The sequence below is a fragment of the Populus nigra genome, chromosome 15 (assembly GCF_951802175.1).
Source record: "Populus nigra chromosome 15, ddPopNigr1.1, whole genome shotgun sequence".
Taxonomy (NCBI): Eukaryota; Viridiplantae; Streptophyta; class Magnoliopsida; order Malpighiales; family Salicaceae; genus Populus; species Populus nigra.
Window position 1 is genome coordinate 5,568,722 of NC_084866.1, and position 18,960 is coordinate 5,587,681.

The window sequence follows — 18,960 nt, forward strand, 5'->3', positions numbered from 1 at the left end:
AATCATAGGAAATATGCATAGGAAAACAATCATACTCATTCATAACATAAACTGAAAATAAAAGGAAGAATAAATCTCACGGTTCTTGAAGTCCGAAGGTTTGTTGTGTCCTTGCAACCAAGAAAAGAGTTTAGCCTTGCATAACTATTGAACAACTACTTCTAAAGAATGAAAAGAGCATGATTTTTGGGTTTGTAGAGGAGAGAATTTGTGTTTATTCTCTGCTGGCTGCTGCCTCCTTCTGCTGTCCCTCTTTTCTGCTGGCTGCTGCCTCCTTCTCTCTTTCTTTTTATATGCTAAGAAACCCTAGTCTCTATTTTACAAAATAGTCCTTCCTTAAGTTGACAGTTTACATTTAAGTACTTCAATAACTATTTTTCCTAAAAAGGAGAAATAACCTTGCATGAAATCTTCAAACTCTGACTTAGAGGAGCTAAATTGCTGATATAAAAACTTGGATGTCGGTTTAGATGCTTCGGAATGTAATTTGGACTCGTTTCTTCACGAAACCTGTTTGCTGGCAGAATTCAGTTGTCATCTTTGGAAAATCATATATCCCTCATATGACATCTTTTTTGGCTGAAATTTGGAGCGTGGATAGGTCTTTGAATTAGTAATCCAAGAAAATTAAGTTTGCATCAATTGGACTTCTGTAGCTCCAGATATTAAAATTTGAATGGCCAAAGGTCAACACTGGCAGAATGCGAGATTTGACTTTGCAGGATGTGATTTCCATGATCTTTCTCCTTTTATTTTTCTTGCATTACATTTCTAGAAAGGTATGGATGTTAGCTTTTTAGTGCCACTAGAATCACTTCATTTCGATCTCTAGAACTCACGCTCTGCACAAAACATCGATTGAACGTCAAATCTGCCAATTACCTCCAATTTACTCCTTTTTGCATCTTTCATCCAAAAAATGCCTTCAAAACATAAAACAAAGAATATCAAGGCATTTATATATAAAACATGGACAAAACATTAAGTAGATGTGGGTGAAACTATCGAATAATATGATTACATCAGGGGAATTTTGAGAGCAGAAAAAGTGAGGGAAACACATAAAAAAACCTAAATCTAAACCCTTTCTAGAGGAGCCCATAGCCGCCTATCAACATAAATTTTCAGATTCTCTCTTGACCACTCACCTTCAGTCGCACACTGCCCTTTCCATCTCCATTCTCAAAACCAAAATAGATCTTCCCTCTATCACTCGAACAGCCAGAAAACCAAAGCCTCATCCTCTCCTTCTTTCTTTTGGCTTTTTCCATCACCACCAGATTCTCCACCACGGTCCAACAACCTCTTTTAAAACCAGCCAAAACCGTGAGCCACAAGCAGCGTCAAGAGCTTTGCTTCACATTTCAAATAGACAGTTCTTCTCTGAGTCCTACACTAAAACACAACCGTCTCCATGTTCAACAGCAGCGTCGTCTTCAGCCCCGGCAGCCATCGTTGACTCACAACCCTTCAACCACTAGAAGCAGGTACAAGCTGCAGCAGCAATCTAGTAGTGTGACCAATCTTGTCTCTACACCAGCAGCTGGTCCCAATCGTCTCCCTTGCCATATCTCTTCTTCATCACCTTAACAGTAGTTGTGTTTTCTCCTCTACACCGGGAGTAAGAAGCAGTAAGGGTGCACGGTCATCACCAGTCATTGCAATTCCTCAGCCACTTTGAGCACGCAAGCCAACAGCTGCAGATGAGATTTTGTTTTTACTTCGGCCATAGGTTACTCCTCTAGTGGCATCCTTCTCTTCCCTGCAGAGGTTGCATTAATCGTAGCAACACCAAAAGGCCACCATTGAGACGATCATCTTTCAGCTAGTAAATCTGTCCCCACCGGGAACAACTAGCAGGGTCGTTCTTCGTGAGCAGCACCCAGTCGTCTCCCTCTACTTCGCCTCCATCCATTGCCTCACAGGTAAGTCTTTATTTCCCTGTTTTTTGCCAAATTAATTATCTTGCCACTGTAGCATGCATATGCATGCAACAGTGGCAGAACTGGTTACTGATTTGGGCCAGTAACCAGGTTGGGTCTAGCTGGATCCAGTCCAACCCATATGGTTGGGCTAGATCCAGTCCAAAAAGATATAAAAAAAATGTATAGCTTCGAAGAGTTATCCTTGATTTTTTTTTCTAGACTGTTCAGTTTTCTTACAAACTTTGAAATATATATGTATTATTTGTTGTCTTTAATTGCGATTAACGGTGATGCTTGGGTTTTTGACAAAAAAATATATAAAATGTTTTTGTGTGTTGCATACGGCCAATACCCTAATATATTTTGAACATTCCTTTTTCTGAAAAATATAAATATTCAAAGTTTAAAAGAAAATGTGTTTTAGAATGGATTTCTTAAACACACACAAAAATTATTTTCTTACATTATGGATTTTACAACATGTTTGTAAAACTCCAAAAGATGTTGGTCAATATTCCAAAAAATATAAAAATCTTATTTTGGGGGGAATTCATCTATTATTCACCGTTAATGTTTGGATAAAGAAATCTCTAAATGATGAATATCCAAAATATTATTGGAAATATTTTGTTATTATACGCTATTAATATTTGGATAAAGAAACCCCAAGTGGTTAATATCCAAAATATTATTGAGAATAATTTGTTATTATTCGCTATTAATATTTGGATAAAGAAACCTTAAGTAGTTAATATCCAAAATATTGTTTTAGGAAACTAAATACATCCTTGAAAGAAGCCTCAATTATAATTGGGGACATTTCAAATTTTAACTCCATGGTTTACGAGCTGTGAAAGTATGAAATACTAAGGCAAAAAGCAACTTTTAAAACACCTTGAATTTTCTTAGATTTCTAACTTAGTTTTTTGTTCCTCTTCCTTGTGATTTACGAGTCGTAAACACTTGAAATACTAAGAGAAAAATAAGTTTTTAAAGCACATTGAATCTCCTTACATTTCTATCTTAACTATCTCTTAAATCATACGTTATAAATTTATTCTGAATCAAACATAGATTTCAAGAGATCTGCATTAGTTCTCCTTGGTACTTTGTAGACACATCTAAAGGTGCCATCCACATTGACCAAGGGTTCTTTCTTTTAGACTTTGAACCTAGTCCATTCATCATAGCAAACCTATCTTAGGAAAATTGATTAGAGAACACCAACACCATAGCAATCATAAGGCAAACCAAACACCAAGCAGCTTACCTTAGATAGGGCGTACTAGGGGTGTTAAAACCTTCCCTTTATGCAATCAGTTCCTTGCCTTAGAATCTCTGAAAGACCAGTTAGGTTTCTTAGTGAGCATAATACTAGGTGGTGACTCCCTTATTCACAAAAACAAAAAACCCCGAAATCAATTCCCCGTTCCGGGAAGGATCGTCGCGACGTCGAGCTCTCGTGAGGGTGCGACAGTTTGTATGCTTTCGAGTCGAATTTCGAATAGCAAATAACTTGTTTATAAATTGATATCTTGTTTGATTGAAAACATATTATTGTGTTTGGTCGAGCATGGCTTTAGTTAAAATTTTAAAGGTTTGCAAATCAATTTTTGATTCTCCCACTTTTGTTTTCACCCTTTCATATTTAGTATTTGGAATTGTGACCTAAAAGCGAGATATTTTTTGGTATTAAACGAATCGGCTCTCTCTCACCAAAAAAAATCTTTTCTTCAAAAATACAATTTTTATTTTAATTTGTATACGCCTAAATGTCTCAAAAATACAAAGCAAATTATATTGCGTAGTATTTCCATATGAAAATTCAAAATACATATTCGCATGCATTTTAGGATTTAATAACCAGTTTATTAAATTCATATAAATTTTGCCAATATTTCAAGAAATTATTTTTTTTAATTCATGAGAATTAATAGTTAAAAATCTTGGTATAGAACGCTAGACCTACAAGTGGGGTTAGTATTTGAAATATCAGAGTTGACCAAAAAATTCTCAAGGTTTATTCTAAATATCTATCAATTTTAATTGGAAGTATTTTTCACCGTAATACACAAATTACGAAAAATCTTTTTTCTAAGAGTTTATTTGAGTACACGAGTCCATAATAAATTCTTAAATACCGGGTTTATTCATATGAGCAAATCTCAAATTCTAAATCATAGATAGACCACTAACTAGAAAACCATCCAAACCCCTAAATCACATCAAACCACAAAGCAATTTACCTCAGGTAGGGTGCGCTAGGGTGCTAATACCTTCCTTAGCCACAATCAGTCCCTTACCATTGAATCTCTGATAAGATCAATATACCTGGGTTTGTTAGCGACCCTAAACCAAACAACTAAGTGGCGACTTCAAACAACCCCCCCCCCCAACACTACGTGTCCACATGCAACATGGAGAACCAGAACGAGATTTATGGTTCAATTACCATACACATTGACAAATCCATTTTATTCATTTCACATGCAAAGCAGATGATATGATTCTTTTTTATTATGAGTTTTTTTAAAATTGTTGTTTTATATGAAAGTGTTTAACTAATAACATCTTTCATTTGCAAGCTACGGTTCTTAGACGCAAACCAAGACCAATAGAGTTTTTTATAGAAACTTACATGTAAAATGATGACTATTAGAAAAGAGTGCAACAACTTGTAGATGATTAAGCTCAGAAGTTCGTGGTAAATTGGGTTTCAATAATTTTTTTTTCTAAGTTATTATTTTTTAAATTAGTTGATTGTTTTTTTCAGGAAATATATACCACCCGATGACAGAAGAGATATAGAGACGATCCTTCGACTCATCAAAAACTCGATTTGGATTTATAGTTAGAAGTTGGATTGTCTAGTGGACCCGATAAAAATCAGGTTTACGATATCTCAAACACTACGGCCGAGATATACAAATGGAGCATAATGTATCTACTATTAGTTCCTCACAATCAAGTTTGAGCTCCCAATATCCAGCCTTCCAGGCGATGTTACGACAACAAGTTGAAGCTTAGACGACCTAACTTGCTACTGAAATAGAACATCTTAAGTGATTGTATTTGGAGTTGTTGTCAAACCTCGGTGGTACATGTGGTCCACCTTGTCCACCTAGTTACAGCAAAGATCTGTCTCCTCCTCCCTCTTTAGCTTCTGTCCTGTAGAAAAATTGTATACAAATAGATAATTTTTAAATTAGTAATAAATATTTGGTATTCTTTTTAATTTTATTTCTTTTAATTTTTTTATTATGTTTGTTTTAAATATTTTTTTTAAAATATCAAATAAAATATTGATGAAATTATCGATGGACTACACCTCTCGAAGAATTCCAAAAAGTTAGAAAAAATTAGATAATTTTGCCACTTACAGCATGTAAATTACTAACGGGTTAATTTTATAGTAATTTTTTCAATGACTATGTACCATCCCCATGATTTCATCAGTAAATTGTTTTCCTACAAAATTTAAACTGAAAATAAAACTCGGCTACTGTGAAGATTTGGGTCGGCGGATGAACTTGTTGACAGTGAACAAGTTCTATAACTACGATTTGAATGACACTTTGGCGCTGTGACGTGGTCGATAGATGCGACGCCACCAATGCCACATTCTGAACGACCCCATGTGAGTATCACACGAAAGATGCTCCTTGAGGATAATCTTCAGGTTTTCCCTTTTTCTTTTTTTCTTCGTCCAAAAAAAGAAAACAGTAAAAGCAAAGATAAAAGCAACGTCAGCGTCATGGAGATGTTGTTGTTGTCGTCGTCTAGATCCAGAGAGAGATATTAAAAATAAAAATAAAAATAAATAAAAAGGAAAAGAAAGAGGGAAGGAACCATATCCACTGCCATGTGTAACAATTCTCCATCAAAGATGATGGAGTGTCAGTGAGGGAACAGCAACCTTAACTGTGACACCTACCACGTGTACATCCCCTTTGACCAAAAAAGGGATCGGTGTCACGTGATCGATCACATGTTTGTCTATTTTTATTTTCTATTTTAGTTTTGGGTCCGTACAATACACTTCAATATTCTTGTACGGAGGAGCTCATCTTGTCTGGAACTGTCACGACTTCCCACATTATCTAACAGGCAGCAGCTGCGGTGCCCTAGCGCCGTGTATTTCCACGGATCAAGGAACTGCTAAGCTAGGGCTTTTATTCCCTGCGAACAGGCTTTTTCTTCACAATTTGTTTTTTTTTTATTATTATTTTTTTGCCGTTTGGTTTTGTTAACAATGCATTCGAATCAGGAGGAGCACGCAGTCTCAATAAACCTCCAGAAGGCAATATATATATATATATAAGTACTCCTCCACCTTTAAATAAAGGTTTTATTCAAAGTGTATTCCATCAGCAAATATTATTTTCTTATAATGAAAAGGAATGAAGTGATTGTCTTCTTTCTTCTACTCATCAGCTGTTTTAGCCACTTGCAAGCTATATATACTATGGTCTTTTGACCTGGTGTATTTCCAGACCGGATTTAATAAACCATGGTATATATATCTTATTATCTCATGTTAAGTCTCGTCGTTTATTGAAAAAGAAAAGAGTTTCCATTCACTGCTCGTAAATATAATGTATAAACCTGACCGGAAGTGATATCCTCAATATAATTGAGTTTTTAACACTTTTGTCTGTTTATTACACGCATCTATTGGACTCAATCTAATTTCTTTTATGAGAGGAGGGAACATAACTCCCTGTAGGAACACGTACGGTGTTGATTATGTTTTGCTTTTCTTTATCCGCAAATAAATAAATAACCAATTCGCTAACTATTACGACATCGTATGGTTAGAAAAAATATCTGAAGCAGAAGCGCAAGTTAAGGAATTAAGGAAGGGGTGGCTAAAATGCACGAGGGTGCCCCCCTAAACGATGCCGCTAACTTTGGCGGGGCCGTAGCTGCCAAGTAGTTCGTGGGTTCTTGAAAACAGCAGAGAATTCGTGACAAGTGGCCGTAATTCACCTACCAGCTCAATACACCCATTTCAGCATGGCTGCCACTTCCTGCTTACCGTCCACGTGTTCCCTACTACCCTCACTATACGTCTCCAAAACACTCCATCAAAATGTCTCGATACTTCTCGTTAATTTATCGAATGACTAAAAGACTTCTCCGAAATCTCATGAAACACTCTTTCGTTTCGTGAGTCGATTTTTTTGGTTCAAATTCTTCATTCCACTGCAACGAAACCAGGACGGCGGCTCGATTCGAGAACCAGAACTCTGAACTGGGTTGGGTTTCATTTTCCAACCCTGACCTGATTATTCAATCAAAATCCAAGTGAATGTAAACCCGGCTCAACATTTATGCCTCGTATTTCCCAACCAAAAACAAATAAAATTAGAATTTATTTCAACCAAGTGAATGTGAAGGAAAAAAATTGAAACAAAAACATAAGCTCATTGTTTGTTGAGTGGCTGACCTAAGATAAAAGAGGTGTGGGACAATGGGATTTGATAAACTTTGTGTTAATTCATGATGTGCATTTTTAATTCATGGTAATTAGGGATAAATTTAGAATTTATTGCATGATTGCATACTTGTAGCCGTGTTTTTCAAAAATAAATTAAAGGAATGTGAAATCCTAGGTTTGTTGGGGTTAAGATGCTTGTTGACTAAAGATTTGGTTAATTAATATCTGAAAATTTATAAAGTGAGAAACAATTGAAGATATTTGATCGTTCAAAAATTTTTACTTAGAAGTTGTCTAAATGTTAGTTTTGGGAATTTTGAAGAATTTTAAATAACCTTGATTTTTGATTAATTTATGTGTTTGTATTATTTTGCATGTTTGATTTTGAGCATGGATGGTGTAGAGTTGATTATTATCCATGTGGCTATGAAAAATAGAAAATCAAATTATATGAGTGTGAAAAATTTACATGTAAATATGTTTGAGTGTTTGAGCATTGGATTAGAATTGTAAAAGTTGGCCGCATGGACAGGAGTTATTGGGGATATTATTGATAATGATATGAAGTCGATCGTTTAGAAGAGAGCTATAAAATTTAAATCAAGCTAATTGTTTGGACAAAGACTATTGATTAATATGAAATAATTTGGTTGTATGAGCAGGGGGTTATAGATTGAAAGTATTTACATGAACGGAGGTTGTGGATTTTGAATGAATTAAACAAACACTTATTTAAATTTATAAGTAATGTTAATGTGCTATAGGCAGCATGAAAATTATTTTAAATCGACGAATAACATTATGGAGCTAAAAATAACATAATATTTGTTTCAAAATGGTTAATGGTGTTAAAGATCCAAAGATGACAAAATACTTGTATTAAATATATAGATGAGCTATAAATGGGCCTAAAGTATATTGAGATTAAAAAATAACATGGGTGAGTCATAATTGGGTATAAATTATTTATATAGAGATTGAAAAATAATAAAAGTGAGCTATAAATGAGCATAAAATATGACGAGATTGAAAAATAATATATAAGCCATAAATATGTATAAAGATATTGAGATTGAAAAATAACAAAAATGAGCAATAAATGGGTATAATGCATGTTAAGATTGAAAAATAACTTGAATGAGCCATAAATGAGTGTAAGGCATATTAAGATTGAAAAATAGTATGCATAAGCTATAAAAGGGCATAAAAGTATGTTAAGATTGAAAAATAATGTGGATGAACCATAATTGGTATATTAGATTTTGAGATTGAAGATTGATATTGATGAGCCATAAATAACATCATGACAGTCAAAATGAATTCATGAAATTAGTTGGTCGAAATGGATATAATGGACGTTGAGGTGAACTAATGAAATTATATGGTCGGAAATGATGAAATAGGTGTTGAAATGAATGAATACAAATAATGAGCCAATATCGTATCCACGAATATTAAGGGTGTTATTTGGTTTGATGAAAGTGAAATTAAATCAAAGTATAACCTATATGTATAGTAGCTAGTAATGAATCTTAATAGGGTTTGGACTACGAACTGAGAGTATTTGTGATGATTTTATAAAGGGGATTTAATGAAAATACAAGCAGATGATTGTGATGTTACCATGAATAAATTAATTTAAAATATAAGTGATGAATGTTTTGAGATTGGTTAAGAAATAGAATTTTTATCAAAGAGTTATTACGAGTATGACGATGATAGTTCAACGAGTGTAATAAAGAAAATGAGAGTTCATGAGTTGTCGAAAACAATGTATTAAATTGGAAATTTAACACAGAATTGGTGTGCTTATAAATGAGTTAAAAAAATGATGTTTGCTTATATAATTTGATAAATATTAGTAATTGTGCTTGTACAAATATTTATTTTAATTGTGTGATTTTATGTGTTTTACAGGTACCTTCTCTCGAAGGTTTTAATCCTTAAAAAGTACTATTGAGATATCTAGACTCCTATATTGGGTAGGTTTTTGTAATATATGATGAAAGTTTTGAAAAACCAATTTAAATGCATGTAATCAAGAAAATGTTGTAACCTTACTATTTTGTATGTATAATTATGTATATTATTGGCATAATCTCCTAGGACCTCATGCAAAGTCCACTTTAGGTCGTTACTATGCCTTCCAAGCATTTGAGTTTCGACAGCTCTTGTTAATTAAGAAAAATTACAAAACTCTCTTTTACTAATTCCACCTGACAATATACAAAACCTTTGCAACTAGTTCACACTGATATATGGGTGTTAGCTAATCCCATTGATGGTTGTCGTTATTATGTTTCTTTTTATCAATGATTTTAGTAGATTCATATGGATGTATCATATGCATTTTAAATTTGATGTGTTTGTGACTTTCCTAAAATACAAAGCTCTTGTCAAAAATCTGTTCTATACTAAAACTCAACAATTACGATTGATAATGGGACAGAATATCTCTCTAACAATTTTAAATCTTTTTTAGTAACATATGGGATATATCATACATTAATTTGTCTTTATATTTTATAGTAAAATTATATTGTTGTAAGAAAACATTGACATATCCAAGAAATTGATTTAACTTTATTGGTCATAGCACCTCTACCTAATAAATATTAGATAAATGCCTATTTTACAATTGTCTTTCTTATAAATCACCTACCTATAAAAGTCCTCCATAATTTGTCACCTTACTTCATGCTTCAAAAAAATCTATCAGTATACAATTCTCTTAAGACATTTGGATGTTCTTGTTATTCATACTTACAATCCTATAAAGATAACAAACTACATTTCAAAGAAAACAATGTCTCTTTCTTTGGTATGCTGGCCAACAAAAAGGATATAAGTATTTTGATTTGAACACATATAGGATCTATATTTCAATGTATGTTGTATTTGATGAGAACTCATTTCTAACAAAGGGTAAATGTCGTATACATGTTTATTTTCTATCTTCCATGCATTTCCAATAATAATAATATCACTTCCAATTCAATTTCTCCTATCTTTGCCAATAATATAACAAATGATCCTTCTTATGACTCTAGCCTCCAAGATAATACTCATCATTTACCTTTCTCTCCAAATCCTGACATTATCTTTCTTGAGAATTCTTCAAAATCCCACCTAAACACAAATTCATCTCTACATCAATCACATTTTACTATTACACCTCCTCACAATCCTTGGCTCTCCCAACCCAACAGAGTTATCATAACGTGTTAAAAAATAGAAAATTTTCAACCTAAATAATATTTTGGTTTTGAAATGTTTTCTTTCTATTGTTTGACTAGTATACTTACAAATTTTATACCAACTTGTTTTACATAGGCAATAGCAAAACTTAAGTGGAGATAAGCTATGAGACGTGAATTTGATGCTTTAATAAAGAATGTGATGTGGTCTTTTTATCTAAGGATAAATGGTAAAAATGTTGTGAGGAATAAATATGTATTCAAAATTAAAAGACATCTTGATGGCATCATTGAACATTGCAAAGCTAGACTTGTGGTAAAAGACTTTGATAAAAAAAAATCTAATATCAACTACTTTGACACTTTCTCTCTAATAGTCAAATCAATTATGGTTCGATTGATTTTATAAATTATAGTAACATTTAGGTAGAAAATTAGATGTTTCAATTGCATTCTTACATGGAATCTTTGATGAAGAAGTTTATATGAAACAACCTCAAGGATTCATTTATGAAAGTTAGCCTGATCTAGTATGTCATTTTCATAAATCTATTTATGGCCTCAAACAAGCTCCAAGGGCTTGGTTTTAAAGGCTATCCCTGTAATTATTGGAGCTTGGTTTTAAGGAATTCATAGTTGATTATTATTTGTTTACATTTTGTATTAATACATTTTTTTTTGTTGGTCTATGTAAATGATATAATTATCATTGGATATAACCTTTCTATCATTCATTCGTTCATTAACAACTTGAAGATAAAATTTCATCTTAAAGATTTTAAGTAGTTGAGTTACTTTTTTGGTATTGAAGCATAAAGAAATAATGAAGGACTTTATCGCAAACAATCTAAACATATCTTAAATCTTTTTTATATCATTAAAATGATAGGTGTTAAACCTCTAGCTTGTCCTACAACTTTAAAAAGTAAGCTCTCCTCTACTAATGACACATTTATGTTGGATTCTACTTAATACAAGCATGTGGTAGGTGCCTTGCAGTATTGCACCCATTACACTTTCATATATTTCTTATACAGTAAATCGGTTATGATAATTTATGTATAGTCCACAAGACTCTCATTGGATGACAACTAAAAGGGTCTTTCACTATTTAAAATATGCAATTGACTACAACTTATTTTATGCATCTTTAATTGTCGACTTAAATGTTTTATGTGACTCGAAATGGGTTGGAAATCTTGATGATAAGAGAAGTACTAGTGGAATCAATATTTTTCAAGGCAAGAATTTAATATCATGATGTGCCAAGAAATAAGGTGTTGTCTCGCGTGCAACCAGATAAGTGGAATACTAAAGCATGGTTTTAGCTAACATAGGTTTACTAGATTAAAATGTTAATGAAAAAGCTCCATGTTATGTTTGTTTTTCATCACCTTCTACTATCTAGTGTGATGTCATTGGAGCACTAATCTTAGCCTTAAATCTAGTCTTTCATGCCCGAACCAAGCATGTGGAAATTTACTACTATTTTATTAGACAAAAGGTAGTAAATAAAGATATTAGAGTCAACCATATCTTTACTAAGGATCAATTGACATTTATATTTATAAAAGGGCATACTACAACTAGATTTTAATTTCTAAGATGTAAACTCATGGTTTGTAAACTACTCATCAGTTTATAGAGGGTGTTAGAGTATATACTGACCTAGTAAAAAATAAGCTGTAAGAATCTAATAATTAATTGCATAAATCAAGTTAGTTTAGTTATATAGTAACAGATGAAACATCTCCATATTTTTCTGATTCTATTGAACCAACATATTAATATTAGTTGAATAATCTCATTATACTATTTAACTTTCTCTTGTTTGTTACATGTAACTCTCTTGTATATTAGGACCATATACAAGGTAAAAAAACAATAAAGCTAATTAGTTTAAACATTTTCTTTATTATTTTTGTTTGTTTATTTTCTTTATAGGAGTTATAGAATGTTTTCAAGGATGTAACTTTAAATTTTATTAATAATAATAATGATATTAAATAATGTTCTAATAAAAAAATAAATATATAATTAACGTTGAGAAAATTTAAGTGTAGAAAAGTTTTATCGTTTTCAAAATTGTTAGATTTGTTCTATATAATTTTTTTTTTCTATATAGGAAGGGTATTTTTAAAGTTAACATTAACATTTATCTTTAAAACATTTTAAAGTTACAAATTTCATATTCACTTAATATATTTATAAATATTAAATTCTTTTTATATAATTATTATAAAACTTAAACTAAACAAAATAGGGAAGAAATAGATTTGTTTAAGCCTCAGATAACTATTAGAGTTACATATTAATTAGTTAAGCCTTTAAAGCACAGTAATATAAGCCGATTTAACTTGAAAGGTCAAATTAATAATTTAGATCCTGAGCTTGTTTTTATTTTGATTTCGTTAGGAAATTCACTTGATTAAACTTGATTGATTAAGCTGACAAAATTAAATTTATATGAAATTCGAGAGGTAAATTCTAATAATTTTATTTTAAATTTTTATTTAAGATGATGTTATTTTAATATTATTAAAAAAATCATTCAAATTAACATCATTTTATTTTAAAAAAAACCTGAAACAATTTTCTTTTAAAATTAATTCCATAAATTCACGATCCTAGTCTGGTTATAATATCCGTGCTTTAGAAAAATTAAACAACTATTTGTCAATAAATATTTTTGTTGACTAAAAGTCCAGTCGGTCCCACAGTCACGAGATGTACATCGATTTACCTGCGATACGTGACAAGTACCTCAAAATATTTAAGGGTTCTAAATTAGTATGCAATCGGTTTCGACAAACAGTGAGCAATAGTAGAATCACAGGGCTGTAACATCTCTTCTCACAACAGTCACTAACCAACAAATGACTTGTACCTGACCCGTCAATTATAATTAACATCGACGGTGGAAAAATTGCCGTGACCACAAACTCTCACATCAAGCATTTCACACTATTCAAATCTAGACACTGTACTGTAATCACAGTTAAAGAAAAAAAAAACAAGGACGGTAGATTTAATCATTTATCAACACCTAACCATAGTTAATTTTACCTAACCATAGTTGAACAAAGCAAGTTTATAATCCTCTCTCACCATGTCCTCCTCAACTCCTCAATCCCACGCCCGCTTCCATAACCGCATGCTATGTGCAAATCATGATGATCGGAGAACATCCTCATCACCATCCAAATCCCACCGTCCAAATCCCTCAATGGGACCCATACGATGACCAAACAACATCACCATCACCGTCAACAATCCCCTCTTCTCCATTCACCAACTTCAATGCGCTCGACTCCCTGACGGCACTTCACCGTTACCTTCCGTCAAACGAGCCAGACCCATCCTTTGAAGACGAGCTAGACTTACCAGTGGATGCGTTCTCATGCGATCACTTCCGTATGTACGTGTTCAAAGTGAGAAGGTGTGGACGTGGTCGGTCTCATGACTGGACTGAATGTCCGTACGCGCATCCTGGAGAGAAAGCTCGGCGAAGGGACCCACAAAGGTATCATTACTCTGGAACGGCCTGCCCTGAATTTCGGAAAGGCGGTTGCAAGAAAGGAGATTCTTGTGAGTTTGCTCACGGTGTCTTTGAGTGCTGGCTCCATCCTGCCCGTTACAGGACTCAGCCGTGTAAGGATGGACCTGCTTGTCGCCGCAGGGTTTGCTTTTTTGCTCACACTCCCGAACAGCTTAGGCTCCTTCCTCAGCATAGTCCTAAAGGAAATGGATCCGGGTCGTGGGAACTTGATTTTGGGTCTCTGGTTATGCATCCTCTCGACTCTTACCTGACAAAAGCTGGGTCTTTTGTTTCATCTCCAACCTCGATTTTGACTTCTCCGACAGTTTCTCCACCATCTGATTCGCCACCGATGTCACCAGTCAGTCCACAGGTGATTGGCGGGTCTGGATCCGGGTCTTTTAATTCCATGAGTGAGCTACTTGCTTCTATGCGGGGATTGCAGCTTGGGAAGATGAAAATAGGGTCTCCTGTTGGTTCTTGGGGGGTCCAATCTGGGTCTAGATTTGGGTCGCCACGTGGGTCATCGCTGCGACCCGGGTTCTGCAGCCTGCCTTCTACTCCTACTAGAACAATGGCAACTCGGTCTGGACTTGGCCAGCTGGATATCTGGGGAGATAGTAGTACTTGCGAGGAGGAGCCTGCAATGGAGAGGGTGGAGTCTGGGAGAGATTTGAGGGCGAAGATATATGCAAAGCTGAGTAAAGAGAACTCACTGGACCCTGATCGAGTTGAGTCGGCTGTTTCCGGGCCAGATGTTGGGTGGGTTTCCGAGTTGGTGAAGTGAAGTTTCCAAATTTTTGTTAATTTTGTTAATGGGGTTTAATCAAATTCTGTGGCCCATCGATTCTTCTGACTTTTGTGAATATGAAGTTGATGATTTGGTGTAAATATGAAGTTGTAGATGGGGAGAGAGATCTCAATAGTCTCTCCGTTTTGTGGCATTCGAGAGGAGAACAAAGACAAGATGCAAACCTTTTCTTATACAGAAAAATGAAGTATTTCCCAGGGGCTGCCGGAGAATGGGTAGCGGCTTGTTGATCATTCTGTTTATGAATTGTATTTTGAATTATCATTCTGTCTAATTTCCCGGATATTATTTTTATATCTGTAAGTTGCCCTATGTTTACTATTCTAATCAATGTAATGTTATATCCAGTGAAATTTATTGCTGTCTTCTACCAGTTTTTCGGCACTGTTCAAGACCAAATTACTGGAGATTTTCTGGACCATATGGTGGCGTGGGAAGAAAAATGATGGTGGGAGAAGTTGTGTGTTGTTTGGTCGGGGGCTCTATCTGGGCAGCAGCTAGAGTTCATGTGATAGGAGAGGAAAGGGATGATTTTGTTTCAAATTCCATGTTGTTTCAGGTTTTTCCCCTGCTGTTGATGACCTCAGTAACATGTATAAAAAGGATGAATAAATCAATGAAAATCAGAGAGTCGTATGTATTGTCAGCCATGAGGAAAGAACACGCAATGGCTACACCACGATTCCTGTTGATTTGTATTTTTTCTTGAGTAAGACATGATTTTCATATCCATGGAATTAGAGTGTGGATGATGGATGATGGATGACATAGCAGCCGCAGCAGAGCCACCGCCACCCAGCCAGTAGATGACCTTTTCGTCCGAGTTTATCAACATCATTATTATTGACAAATTAAAGGTGAAATCAATTGCTTGCTTTGATTAATTAGGTGGTCACCCATTGCATTATCTTCTACGTTCAAAGAACCATATCGGGCCATGTCCAAATAGGATTTGGATGGTTGACGTGGATGTTGTGAACAGATAGAACCCCGTCCTTATCTGCTGAAGAAAATCTTTAAAGTTATCTCCTCGGTGCCACTTGTAATTGAGACCAAATTGCTTAACTCTTGCGAATTTATTTAAAGACTCTCTTTCAGTTGATGTGAAAGTTATGGAGACACAAGTTACGCTAAAGACAGGCGCCACTAACTATGGTCTCTGTAGGGCCCATTGCCAAATAAATCCGGTGTTCGGTTTCGCCGTAGGATAAATATATTGTTTTTTGATGAATATATTGAAATAATATTTTTTTTATTTTTTATATTATTATTTTAAAATAATCTGAAAATATTTAAAAAATTAATTTAAATAAATAAATAAAATTAATTAATTTTGATATATTTTTTAAAATATAAAAACAAACTAGTCAGCCAGCACACTTTTAAAAAAAAATAAATCGACAAATTAGCAATCCATCAATAAATAATTCAGTTGAATATAAGTTGTTACACTTTTAGATTTTTTCTATCAGAATGTTATTAAACTATGATGGGTAGAGTCAGATTTTGAATTTATTTCTTAATAGTTACGAGTTTGAGTCTTTTCAGGACCACTAAAAACTTACATGTTCGTTAATTTTAGAACTCGTAGGATTAATTAAGGTGTATATAAGCTAACCTGAATATCTATATTAATAAAAAAAAGAAAAAGTTATATAATGTCTCTATAATCTCTTCTTTTTTCTTTTATTTTTTCATTTCTGTCATTTCTAATTAATTTAGGGTAACTTTTTAAAATATCATAGTTATGTTATTTTTCCCAAAACAAATCTAGCTAGTTTTAGATTACAGCAATTATTGTTTTTAAAAATATTTTATTTTTAAAAATATATTAAAATAAACTTTTTAATTTTTTTATATTAACATATCAAAACGATATAAAATTATAAAAAATTCAAATTTTGTTGAAATTTTAATTTAGAGTTTGTTTAGAATTGTTGTGGTGATTGTTTTTTAAAATGTTTTTTATTTTAAAATATATTAAAAAAATATTTTTTAAAATTAATATATAAAATAATAAAAAAACACAAAAATTAATTTAAAATATAACTTGCCCTTTTCTTTGGTTTTAAAAATCTCGATATCTTTCACATATTTTCTTGGTGAATGTGCTTTATGAGTAATTTTTTATACTTGCACGTGTACCATAACTAGAAGTCTCGAAAGAATTTTCCACCCGTCATCCCACCACCACTAGATCATCAATTTATAGAAATCTTAAAACCTGTCTTGAAGTGAACAATCCTGACTGTAGACCTTCTTGTTTTTGGTTTCAATTAAGATTCCTTTTTATTTAAAAAAAAAGAGAGTAAAATAACATAATTTGAACATTTTCAGTAAATTACCAAAGTTTGATACATGAACTTTTTTAATATCATTAAATTTTCGGTGGTGTATCTTTTAAATCTCATTATTTCATTTTCTTTTCTCTCTTCTCTCCAAGTTAAAATTTTATTATTTTATTAAAATAAATAAGTATTTTTTTCAAATTATGTTAGTAATAGCAATACTTTGATTTGAAACTTTTTTTTTATGTTACAAGAAATTTAATTATATATTAAGTTTTCTGATTTAATAAATTAAATTAATTAGTCTTTATATATATATCCTGAAACTCTATATTTAATTCTTACATTTTAAATCTAATCTATAATCTATTCAATTTTGTGTTATTTTTCAATCTCTTATTTTTTTAATAAGTAGAAAAACAAAAAAAAAACTATAAAGGATGAAAAACATTAATAAGAAAATAAGGTATATTCTTAAACTAAAAATAATAAATCAAGCATGATCAATATAAGTCAAAAAAACATTTAATTATTTTTATATTTTAAGAGTTAAATAACTTTGTTTTAATAATATACACAAACTAATTTAAAAATAGTTTTGAAAAAAATGATTGAGGTGTTTTTTTCTTCAAATGTAAATTTTACGCATTTCCCCGACAATTTATCTTTCACATATTTTCTTGGTAAATGTGCCTTATGGGTAATTTTTTTATACTTGCACGTGTACAAGTGTATACCATAACTAGAAATCTTTAATTTTTATCTAATCCCCCCCCCCACCCATTCCCCATTTTTTTTTGTTTGAAAAAGGGCACATTTCTATTTTTTTTTGGGAAAGTAAAAAACGTAAAAAATGATCTTGGAAAATAGCATAGGGTTATGCTATTACTCAGTAAGGGTGCAATCTAGTAAATTATGTTGTTGTCAACTATGCAAATTTTATTTTTAAATATACAAGTTTTATTATTGAAAAAATACATAAAATTTAAAAGGATTAAAAGTAAAAAAAAAAATCATATAAATATCTCAATAACACGACCACATATAAGTGAAAAACAAAAACACAACACTTTGGTAATTAAAAAATGTTTGTTACATAGGTCTGGACTAGAATAGTTGGGATAAAATTGTTGGAAATTTATTTAAAGAACATGATTGATAGGCACATTTAAGACCAAATTAAAAATGAATTCTATTCACTTTTGAGGTTAAAATGTTGTTGGAATTTAATTTCCAACATATGCTCTTTAACAAAAAATATTAATATAATTTAAATAAATTATAGGTGAATGAGAATTGATCTCAAAAAACTCTTGGTTGACATGTTTTGGTAAAACCCAAAACTCTTTTAAGAACTCTATCCATCATTGCAAAGAAACATAACTTTTCTAGTGTTTATAAAATGGATTGTTGAAAAATAAAATTAGGCTAAAAAAACACCTAAGATTTTAGAGGGGAGAGAGTTTCACTATAAAAAAAACCTAATTTTGCTAAAAAATGAAAAATTTTGTTTATTACTATAATTAATTCTTCAACTTGTAACTTCCAAAATCTACTATAAAAAAAAAGATGAAAAGAGAGTTTCATTTTTTTCCTAGATTTTTATACTCTTCCTCACCTAATTTTTAGTATTTTTCTTATCCTTTTTATGCTTTGGTTTTCCTCTTGAAAATCTAGAGTGTAGGTTAATTTTTTTGAGAGATAATTGAGTCATTTTACTTTGGTTTAAAGACCTTGGTTAGAAGTGCATCTAAACCAAGA

At 32.3% G+C, this 18,960-nt stretch overlaps 1 protein-coding gene across 1 annotated transcript; it reads left to right on the forward strand.

The window, feature by feature from the left end:
* Positions 1 to 13,668: 13,668 nt before the first annotated feature.
* LOC133674228 (zinc finger CCCH domain-containing protein 20-like) lies at positions 13,669 to 15,612 on the forward strand. The gene has a single exon (XM_062095256.1). The coding sequence runs from the start codon at positions 13,733 to 13,735 to the stop codon at positions 14,885 to 14,887; it is 1,155 nt and encodes a 384-aa protein (XP_061951240.1). The 5' UTR covers positions 13,669 to 13,732; the 3' UTR covers positions 14,888 to 15,612.
* Positions 15,613 to 18,960: the final 3,348 nt, after the last annotated feature.

Coding starts and splice junctions, on each gene's coding strand:
- LOC133674228 (XM_062095256.1), top strand. CDS start 13,733: ATGATGATCGGAGAACATCCTCATCACCATCCAAATCCCACCGTCCAA.